General features: G+C 52.2%; 1 protein-coding gene across 2 annotated transcripts in view; it reads left to right on the top strand.

Moving 5' to 3' along the window:
• The first annotated feature begins 7,193 nt into the window (after window positions 1-7,193).
• The window catches only part of RIMS4 (regulating synaptic membrane exocytosis 4), a 60,184-nt gene continuing 55,978 nt past the window's right edge, over window positions 7,194-11,399 (top strand). The window contains exons 1-2 of one of the 2 annotated variants that reach the window (XM_039248496.1): window positions 7,194-7,290; window positions 10,527-10,529. In XM_039248496.1, coding sequence (XP_039104427.1) covers window positions 7,194-7,290; window positions 10,527-10,529 — 100 coding nt within the window. The remainder of the gene's footprint in view (window positions 7,291-10,526; window positions 10,530-11,399) is intronic. The other variant, XM_039248495.1, reaches the window with a different exon arrangement.

Below are 11,399 nucleotides of genomic sequence, written 5' to 3'. Positions count from 1 at the left end.
CTTCCTGTCTCCAAAGATTTCCCTCCCTCTCTCTTGTCTCTGCCTCTGCCTCTTTTGTTCTTGGGTCTCTCTGTTACTGTGTCCCTGTCTCTTTTCTCATCTCTCTCTCTTTCAACCCTTTGTTTCCCTTTTTCTCTGTGTCTTGACCAAAGTGGTGGTTTATTGGGGCAGAAATCACATGCCCTACCCAGTTTTTTCTCTGTTTTTTAATTTTTATTTTTTAAATGTTTATTTATTTTTGAGAGGGAGAGAGAGAGGAGGAACAGAGGATCCAAAGCAGGGCTTGGCGCTGACAGCAGAGAGACTGATGTGGGACTCCAACTCATGAACCATGAGATCATGACCTTGAGATCATGACTTGAGCCGAAGTTGGATGCTTAACCAACTGAGCCACCCAGGTGCCCCTCTTTCTCTATGTTTTAAACCATAATGCCCCTCACCAAATAGTAACTGAAGATGCTTTACTTCATGAAGAAGTAAAGATGGTATGTTCCTGACCCCACTTTGCTTCCTGTTCCCCCACGTACTTGTTCCCTGCCACTAGAGCATGTCAGGTGCTTCCCCAGCGGGAGAACAGAGACCGGAAGTCGTAGGAAGGAAGCAGCAGAAAGCAATAGACTGAGGCATACAGTAGCAACAAGTCCTGGCTTTGCTCCAGCTCTGTCTGACCCTCCAGATGACCCAGGACTGCCATCCTAAGGCTTTGGGGTGTCCCCTGGCCTGCTATATAATCATACAGAGCTCTTTGCAGTTTTTAAAGTACATGTGTACTCAGAATCTCCATAAGAGGGATTCTACAGCAAGGATGCTCTATCTGTTCTATGGGTCCAGGGAATACATAGGCTTTATTCAAAATCAGAGACGAAAGTAGTGACAATGGCTTGGTAAGTCCTCACCAGCTTCTAGCTCAGGGGCAGCCCTTAGTAAAATGCTGCTGAGAATTTGCTGAAGTATACCGGCTACCACAATGATGGTGATGATGAAAATTAATATAGTAAGCTCTACTATGTGCTATGCAATGTACTAAGTGTTTTATATGCAATATCTCACTTAATTCACCCCACCCACAACTAGCCCTTTCAGGTAGGCGCTTGCATCACCCCCTTTTTATAGGAAGAAAACTGAGATAAAGAGAGATTTAGTAATTTGTCTAAGAGAGAAAACTACATAGCTAGTAAATGCAATTGTCATGAATAGGTGGGATGGAGGGATGAAGGCATGGAGGGATGGATGGATGGAAGAATAAATTAATCATTAGGTAGTTGCTTAGGGACCTGGGTTAATAAAATATTTTTTTCTAAAAGTTTTATTTATTTCTGAGAGAGAGAGACAGCATGAGCAGGGGAGGGTCAGAGAGAGAGGGAGATACAGACTCCAAAGCAGGCTCCAGGCTAACTGTCAGCACAGAGGCCGATGCGGTGCTCGAATCCACGAACCGCAGGATCATGACCTGAGCCGAAGTCAGACTCTTAACCGACTGAGCCACCCAGGCGCCCCAAATATTTTAATACCCCATCAGCTTAGTCATGTATTAGCCACTTAAAGGCAAGGATTAAGCTAAGGAAATACAAGAGTCCTCTCTCAACCAGTTTACATGGACAAGTTCATAAACAGCTTCATTCATAGTGAAGGATAAATTCATACCAACGAGGATGCAGAGAGGCAGATACACATGGACAGAAGAGAATCTCACACTGATACACAAATATAACTAACACAACCCAGTTATACACATGCACACACACTCAACGGGACTTACAAAGAGCAGGAGGCATGTTGCATTTAAAGCCAGACTGGGCTTACTTAGCATAAGAACACACACCTCTCAAGGACATGTTTAGAGACAAGGTCATTCACAGACAAGGACACAAATAGGCAGAAATGCCCATCTATTTGGGGACATGCATACATAAACAGAGATGTTTTATACACACGTGCACACGCACATACCCCTACCCCAGCAGGCAGAGCTCAGGCAGCATCAGTACCTCTCCGGTGAAGCTGCAAACGGGGCCCTGTCAGGTGTAGCTATATTCTAGCTGCCTCTCCTTTTCTCTAGAAAGGCACTCACCTGGGTCTTGTTAAATATGCAAAATCTAGGGTCACTCCCCTCAGTGCTTTGTCTTAGAGGAGAAATGCTGAGCAGGAGGTGCTCCATCCAAATTCTTTTGATGCTATGAAGCTGGGCAGTGCCTGTGTCCCACCTTTTCTTTCCTGGTCCTTACCAGTCCGGTCTGTCTCTTAATCCTCACACATATACACACATGTGTTTATACATATACATATGGTTATACATATATACATATACGTATATATTTTTTTCCACTCATGGCCAAGAACAGGGCCAGGCACATAAATGGTGCCATTTTCAGCTTAAAAGCCACCCCCCACCCACCCAGGGAGCCTTCCTAGATTCCCTCAGGCTGGGTTAGATCCACCCCCCCCAACTTGCAGACATGCACACACATGCAGTATAAACCACATAAATATCTATCTTGTATGATACTTATCACAACTGTAATTAAAGTTATTATTATAATAAAACTATTATATAATGCAATAATTACATAATTATTGGCATAATTATCTGTTGGACTATAAACTCCATGAATTCAGGGATCAGGTACGATGACTAGCTTGGGGGACTCAAAAATTACTCAACAAATGTATCTATTAAGTACCTACTGTCTGCCAGGTCCTATCTTTACATCCCTCTTCTCCAGGACTTGGCAAAGTGAACGTTAATTATACTCATGAAAAAAAATTTTTTTTGATTTATTTGAGAGAGAAAGAGCGTGAGTGGGAGAGGGGCAGAGAGAGGGAGAGAGGATCCCAGCAGCTCTGTGCTGTCAGCGCAGAGCCCGACTTCGCTCGATCTCACCAACTGTGAGATCATGACCTATGCTGAAAGCAAGAGTCAGACACTTTACTGACTGAGCCACTCAGGGGCCCCAGTTATACTCATATGTGGATGAGAATCCTGAGGGAACTTGTCCAAGTTCACAGCTCAAGTAAGGAGAGGCACTCAAACTCAAGGCAGGCAGGATGTCTTTGACTCCAATCCACCGAGCTGCCTGGCCCTTGGCATTGTCCATCTCCCTTGGCTGTGAGGCCCACACTGAGAGCTTGTTCCTGACTCCCTACTGTTCCCTCTTCCGGACTCACTACTCCCCTGAGCCCCCAGCTCGAGCACCCCCACCATCAACTTGTTCTTAGAACACATTATCCACACTCAGGTACAAGTAGTGGACGACTTAGATTTCACCCGGGGGAAATTACATATTTACAAAGAACCACAGATTTAAGCCTCACAGGCCTAAACCCTATTGGTAGAATTTTAGGCATGAGCTCACCAAGAAAGGAGGAATCACACCAGGAGCCCACTGCCTATGTCGCTGGCCAAAGGCCAAGTCTGTTTCCGTTGGCTGCCTTTCCTCCTCCACACTGCCAGCTTTGTCGCAGTCGCCCCAGGGACACCCCCCCCCCCCCCCGGCTTCTCTTGCCAGGTGAGCAGGCAACCTGGAGCAAGGCAGGAAGAGCACTGGCCCAGGTCAGGAGGCCTCCGTCATGGCAACAGCTCTGCCTCCATGTGCTATGTGGCTTTAGGCAGCCCCTTGCACTTCCTGGGCCTCAGTTTCCCTCTCTTCCAGGGCAGGGGAGGGGTTGGATGACCTTTTAGATTCCTTCCAGCTCTGGACGTCTGTCTCTGACAGATGGGGCTGTCCAGTCCTCAGTCGTAGGAGCTCACACTTGCAGAGCGCTAACTGTGTTTGGGCACTGTTCTAAGAACTCCACATTTATTACTCACTCGATGATGACATGCACACTGGGAGGCATTGTCCCCATTTTACGACTGAAGAAACAGGCCCAGAAGAGGTGAATTTGCTTGCTCAAGGTCGCTGCTCCATTGTGGCATAAAATATTATCCCCAAACTTAGCGGTATAAAACGACCACCATTTATTCTGTGGGCCAGGAATTTGGAAAGGGCTCAGTTGAGCCTTGAGCCGTTCTTGCTTACACGTCTCTCATGGAGTCGCCATCAGATGTCACTTGGGGCTGCCTCAAAGTTGGACACCCCCAAGATCTCTCACTCATAGGCCTGGGAGTTGAAGCTGGCTGTTGGCTGGGGACTCAACTGGGCCTCCGTGGCCTCTCCAGCAAGGACGTGTCAGGGTAGTCAGGGTTCTTATGCGGAGGCTGGCTTCTCCCAGGGCGCTTAACCCAAGTGAGCCAGGAAGAAGCTTCAGGAAACTTTCTGACCTAGCTGCAGAAGTTATGCATGTCACTTCTTCTGCATTCTACTGGTTACAAGCCAGTCGCTAAGGTTGACCCAGATTTAAGGGGAGGGGACAGGGACTCTATTTCTCAATGGGAGGACAGTCAAAGAATGTGCACACAGGTTTTAAAACCACCACAGTGACTTAGATGACAAGTAGAAAAGCTAGAAGCTGAACCTCCAAGCGGGCTCTGCATGCTTACCCAGCACACATGACTTTCCACATTTAGGGGCTGGTTCCTAGGGGTCTCATGGCTGGTCAGACATCCTTCATGGGTCCCTGAGGCTTCTTCCCCAGCTCCAGGCCAGCCTTCCCTGACCTCTCTGTTGTCTTTGTCCCTTCTCTAAGGCCTCTGACTGCTGCTTTCCCTCTGTCTTCCTTCTGCCATGGTCTTAGGAGACATTGTCCCTGGCTTTGGAGTTAGGCTGCCCAGGCTCCGCATATATGATGCGGCAGATAGTGATAAGGGCTAAAGAGAAAAACAAAGCAGGATAAGGAGGATTTGGCATTTCAGAAAGGGGTGTTACTCCTTTGTAAAGGGTGGTGAGGGAAGAGTTTACCAAGAAAGTGATGTCTGAGCACAGGTCTATGAGAGCGAGCCACACAGCCCTCGTGAGGGAAAAGTGTTTCAGCCAGAGGAAACAGCAAGGTCTGGAGCCGAGTGAGCCAGGGGTGTGGTAAGAGGTGGGACAAATAGCGAGCAGAGCCAAAGGAGGTAGGACCACGTCCAACTTGGACTTTGACCCCAGAGTGAGATGAGAACGAGGGAAGGTGTTTTTCTGTTTGTTTGTTTGTTTTTTGTTTTTGTTTTGGCAAAGGAGAAGTAGCCTCTGGCTTCCATTTTTGACATCCTGATGCTGACCTTGAAGAGGGAAGAGGCCATGAACAAGGACCAGAAGAGCCGTTTCTAGGACCTAAGAGCAACTCCCAGCCAAAGGCCAGCAAGGAAGCAGGGGTCTCGGTCCCACGGCCATAAGAAACTGTATGCTGCTAACAACTGAGTGAACTTGGAAGGGGATTCTTCTCCAGAGCCTCCGGAGAAGAGCCTCACCTGGTTCAAACCCTGTGAGGCGCCAAGCAAAGAACCCCGTCAAACTTGCTTACACTTCTCACCTATAGGCCTGTAACACGATGGATGTTGTTAAGCCTCTGAGTTTGTTATGCTGCAATAGAAAACTAATACACATGTTATCTTCCTTAATCCTCACGACCATGGAAAATGGAGGGTCTCCCCATTATACAGATGAGGGAACAGGTCAGTGAGGTGAAGGGCTCTAGGCCACGCAGAAGGGTAGTGCCACGCTGAGACTGAAACTCGGGGATCTTGCCATTCCCCAGGCTGCTTTTGTAAAGAGTGTGTGAGAACAGCTGGCAGAGGTTAAGACATCTGGGGCTTGACTGGACAGAGACCTCAGGCCTCGGGTCAAAGCATGGGAATTTGGGTTTCCGGTTGTGATATGCTCATCCTGGGGGTTCTGGGTGTCTGAACCTCTGTGTGTGTGAGTCTGAAGACTGTGGGTCCCTGGAGGTGCATATGTGGGTGCGTCTGCACGAGTGCGTGATCCTGGTGGGGTGTGTCCCATCGTCTGTGTGTGCATCTGAGGGTGTCTGTGCATCAGAATATATCCACCACTGGGACTGACTGAGGCTATATGTCGGTGTCTGCGTGTGAGCATGCGTGTGCCCAATGAAGTGTGTTTTGAGTGACTCTCTGGGTCTGTGTCTGAAGGTGACTGTGTGTGAGCCGGCCAGTGTTGGCCAGCGTTTTGTACGTGGCTGAGGGAGTCAATGATGGGGGGCACTGAGTGTGCAGGTCTGAGAGTATCATCTGAGTGTACACGAGTGTCTGTGTGTGTGAATTCTAGGATGTCTGTGAGGAGTGTGTGCGCCTGTCTGAACATCTCTGTGGGTCTGTGTGGGATCTGAGGGTCTCCCTGTGTGACCAAGGGGGTTCCTTCTTTTGGCTCTCACCGTGTCTGCAGGTCTCCATGTGAGTCGGTTGTGTGTCCGCGGGTGAATCTACCTGTGTGGGTCTTCGGAGTCTGTCTGGGGGTGTCTGCGCATTGATCCCTCAAGCGCCTCCGGGAGTGAGTGAATGAGTCTGTGGGAGCATCTCTCGGGTGTGTGAGTCTGTGAGGGTGTCTGTGGTGTATCTTGCAGAGTGAATGCAGTCGTGTGGGAGCCTGTTTGAGCTCCTCCGCGGGTTCATGTGTTAATCTGAGGGTCTCTGTGGGAGGTTGAGTGCCGTGCGCCGGTCGCTCTGAGTGTGTCCCTTCTGATCCTGTCTGTGCCCCCGGGTGAGGCCTCTCTGGGTAGGTGACTGGACGCCTGCATCCAGGACGAGTCTAAGGGCTGAATGTGGGGTTGGGACAGAGGTGGGGGGGGCAGGGGGGGCACAGCCCTGGGACTGGGGCGCAGCCCTTCGCTTCCGCTCCTCGCGCGGGGTGCGCACACTTGCCGGGCAGGGGGCGGCGAGGAGGGGGCCCCACCCGCGCCCTCCCAGCTCCCACGCCCCCGCGCGCAGCGCCCCCTCCCCCGGGCGGCGCCGATTGGCTGCGGCAGCCGCTCCGAGCCCGCCCCGCGCGGCCGGCTGGGGGCGCCGCGGGCCAGAGCGCTGCGCCGCCACCGCCGTCGCCGCCGCCGCCACCGCCGCCGCCGCTGCCGCCGCCACCACCGCCGCCGGGAGCACAGCGCGCCTCGGGCTCCGCGCGCCGCCAGCTCCCGGCCCGCCCGCCGCCCGCCGGCCCCGCCGCACCCGCCAGCCCCGCCGCGGAGCCCCGGCCTAGCCCCGGGCCGCCGCCACCACGCCGCGCGCCGTACTCCGCGTCAAGAATGGGGCGGCCAAGCTGCCCAAGCCGCCCGCCGCCGCCGCCGCCGCCGCCGCCGCGGCCGAGGCGCCGGGCGCCGGCGCCGGCATGGAGCGCTCGCAGAGCCGCCTCAGCCTGTCCGCCTCCTTCGAGGCGCTCGCCATCTACTTCCCGTGCATGAACTCCTTCGACGACGAGGACGCGGGTAAGCGCGCGGCCCGCCCCCGATCCCTGGGGCGGTGGGGGGTGGGGGTCCCGGGAGCCGGAGGCCCCCTGCCCGATCGGGTGCGCCCTGAGAGGGGGCCACTCTCTTCACCCCATTGGCAGTCCCGCTCGGGATACGCCCCCACCCACGGGGCCCCAAGGTCTAGAGCATGCGGTGCTTTCTAGCCTCCAGCCGCCCCCAGGGACCCCTAGCTCCTCTGCATTCACCCCTTTCCCGCAGGTGGGCCCTTGGGGTCGCATGGACCAGCTCTCTTTACTCACTTGAGCCTGCTGGATGCCCCATGTCTTGTCCCTGGATCCGACCTGCCACCCTCCCTAAGCCTCCCTCCTGTCGTGCCCACTCCTCGAGCCCGCGGGGCTTTGGCAGCCTCACCCCTGGGGCTCTGACGCGCCCCCCGCCGTTGGAGGTGGCGCGCAGACCTTACTTCTCCATCTTTGTCTTGCCTGCATCCCGAGGCTCCCTGGCCAAGACCTCCGCCCTGCGCCCAAGGCCTCGAGTGTCCCCATTTGCCTCTCCTCTTTTTCCCCCAGAAGCTGGGGCTCCGGACTCCTGGTTCCTATCAGACTGGGGCGGGCCGCGGGGAGACTGGCCGGGTGCGGCCTTTCCTCCCCGCCGGTCCTGCAAGGAGACGAAGGGCGGCGCCAACTCCTTACCTGCGCACCCTCCGGAGTGTGCCCGGACCCTGGGCGCCCTGGTCCCTGGAGTAGCCCTCCCTTCTGGGTGGGCTGAACCTGGTCCCCATCCAGCGGCCCGAACCTCGCGCTCCCGGGCCTGCGCGCAGCCTCCGCCGGAGCCCGAGGGGCGGGGAGATGTAGGGAAACCTGCTCTTGGGGCCCTGGGATCGGGCAGAGGGAACGGGAGGGCTCTGTATCTGTTTCTGCGGTGAAGTAGCGAATCCACCAACAGGTGGGGTAACTAGAGGGCTTGGGTGAGAGTTCCCCAAAGAGTGCCAGATTGGGGAGTCAGAATCAGGTTCCAGTCTTGCTTGTCTGCTTATTAGCTGTGACCTTGGGCAAGTCCTGTCACTCCTAGCCTCCATATCCCCATCTGTAAAATGGGATGGCAGTCCCTCAGACACACGGTGCAGTTAAAAATGTTTTTTGAAAATCTGATGTAACAGAAGCTGAACATCTGAGAGTGAGTTCAGCGAGAGGACAAAAAGAGAGGGGTGTATGTGGTGGGGAGGAGCAATACGGCTTCGTGGACGGTTTTGAGAACCTGATGAAAATATGGACTGTCTTTTCAAAAAATACACATATGAACCACCCTCAAATGTTGTCTGCAGTTTTAGGGAGTTTATGGGTCCTGCTTAAAGACTCCCTGCCTGCAGGGACCCTTGTCTGGTCACCTAGTTATCTGGTGAGACATGGGAGGGAGCCGTGGGTAATGGGTGCTCATGTCTTCCTGCTGGAGCAGGAGGCAGGTGGGGAAAAGGTTCTCCGGAGGAATTTCTTGGCCCAGTGACTGAGTGGGGGGATGTGAGGCAGACTCCTGACAAGACCTAGAGCTGGGGGTAAAGATGGGGTGAAGATGGTTACTGCAGAGACATTTTACAGAATCACCATTTTATGGGGAAAAAACATAACCGAGGCTCAGAAGCTGAACTTCCCCCTTGAAGTAGCTGAGGGAGGTCATTATTCTGGCAAGGAGAGCAGGAACAGAGGGACTAGCACAGTGGCCTCCACTGGAGGAAATCATACAAGCGTGGGGGCTGGCAGAGGGGTCCCCACCAGCATAGGTGGGCTGAGGCTTCCGCCTTTCACTTAATAGTCAGGGACTCTCCTGAAGTTCAACAGGCCACTTGGGCCTCAGGAGGCAGGTTGGGCAGGAGCGTGGGTTTGTAGGAGCCGGGACAGGGGCAGTGGCAGGGACAGTGAGGGTTTCCTCCTAAGTCATATTCCATGTCGTGGGTCAGATGCCTTGGTTATTGTTGCTGATTGCAGGCAAGTTGCTCTGATTCACATCAGTCAGAATAGAGACCTCAATGTAATCTTAGAGATTTTTTTTAAAGACCCACCTGATGTTTTTCCCAGCAAGTTTCCTCAAATTCTTGTTTTGCACTTGGAAGAGACCTAGGAATCATCCCGACCAGCCCCTTTTTGAGCTCAAGTGGATGAGTGTGTGTGTGTGTGTGTGTGTGTGTGTGTGTGTAACCCAAGGTCATCCAATGAGGTAGGCACGGAGCTGAGACTAACATCAGGTTTCCAGTTCTCTTTCCAGTAAACCACTAACCCTCTGTCTGAAAGAGGATTTAAAAAAAAAAAAGCACCCAAATCTCACTGTGTAGAAAATGGTTCCCAGGTGAGGAGGCCCCAGGGAACGGCCGTTGGCCAAGAGTTTGGTTTGGGCATCTTGTGCTCATTGTCTGCTCATCTTAAGGGATGCTTTGGGAGGGGGAGGGAGAAAGTCAAGTTTCATTTCCGGAAGACTAATGAGTATCTGGTAAAAATCGGAAGTAGGAAACGTTGTCTTGGTGCTTAATTTCTCTTGTTCTTCTCAAAGTCATTAATTTTCTCCTAAAAAAAGCTGTTTGGATTTATTCTTTTAGAACAGCACCGTGCTGAACTAATTTCTAAAAGCAGTTTGAATAATCTATCACATGCTAGACAGAGACTGCCTCAGAAGGAGGGCTAGCCGACCTGGCTTCCCTCTACCTTCCTCTTGCCCTGATCCCTCCCCTGGCCCGGGAATGCCAGGCCGGCTGATGGCTGAGAGGTGTGTCACTGGCTCATCCAGATGCCTCCTCTTTGATGCTGCTTCCAAATCCTGTTGAATGCATCGTGTTTGTCACCCAGGTCGAGCCAGAGCCCCTTCGGCTGGTTTCCTGAGAAACTGTGCAAAAAGAAGTCTATTTCATTAGTCTTAACTGGGTCAGGGTACTTTCCCGCATCGGGCTTGGGAGCCTTGGACATTTTGTGAGCAAAGGAAGCTGCTCCTTCCTCCCACCCTGTTCTAGCCACCCTTGCAATCAGGATGCTGGTCATTGTAGATTCCTAGAATTCTTCCCAAGGAGCCTCTGTACCCTCTTGCGCTCTGAACTCATTTCTTATCGGGGGGGGGGGGGTGTGGTTAGAGAGACATGGGCTTGGGGGCATTTTTCTGTACATATCTTCATTGCTCAGCCTCACCGACTCTGGGTTTCTAACGGGAGAGTTAGATACATGACCTCAGTTTTTTCATCTGGATGAGGGAGAAAATAATAGTGTGGACTGCAGAGGGTCAACATTTTTAAACCTATTACCTTTCAATAGGCATCCTCCTAAGCATTTTAAATATATTATTTTAATTCTTTTCTCATAGCAACCCTATAAAATTAACATTTAACATCCCCATTTTCAGATAAGAAAACTGAGGCACAGAGAGTACTTGTTCAAGGTCACTCAGCCAAGAAGTGAGGGAGTTAGGATTTGAACCTGAGCCATCTGACTGAAACATCTATGCTTTTGACGATTACATTGTTTTTGCCATGCAAAGGGCTTAGTACAGTATCTGGCACCAGGTAGGCTCGCAATACCTGTTAGCGATTAATCAAATTGTCAAATAAGACTTGTTTCTGAGCATGAACATAAACAAGCATCTGTGGGATTCTCAGAATGTTAGCTTTCATAATTTTTGTAAGCTAATTTAATTGCGATAGCTATTAAGGCAGAGTTGGGCCCTCTTTCTTGGCAGTGGTTTGAAGAGGGGGATTTCAGGGGTTTGCATGTGTGGAACAAGTGGATGGGGATCAGTCCAGCTCCCTGTTCCCCTGTTCTTCCTTAACAGTTAATTTTCATCACGTCTATTGTCCTAGCCCTGCTACGGTGCATGCGGGGGAAGGGGGGGTGTCCTGGGAGTATGGGTATCTCCACTTTACAACAAATACCAAAGACGGTTGTTACCATCAGGGGCTGGAATTGAGGATCGTGTCCCTGAGCCTGACCAAGTGGTTTCAGCATCCAGTTCTCCCTGGCCTGGGAGAAGGGCGGAGAAGCTGGAGCAGCCAGCTCTGATTTGCCCATAGGATGCTTCGATCCAGCACTGGAGGAAGTTGCCATGGCAACACCGGGCCGGCTACTGGTCCCTCGCTTCGCGGTTAGGGCCACATC

Source organism: Hyaena hyaena, unplaced genomic scaffold (genome assembly GCF_003009895.1).
Source record: "Hyaena hyaena isolate Hyena2069 unplaced genomic scaffold, ASM300989v1 scaffold_312, whole genome shotgun sequence".
NCBI lineage: Eukaryota > Metazoa > Chordata > Mammalia > Carnivora > Hyaenidae > Hyaena > Hyaena hyaena.
Note: the sequence above shows the minus strand (reverse complement) of the source record. Positions and strands in the feature narration are given on the sequence as shown.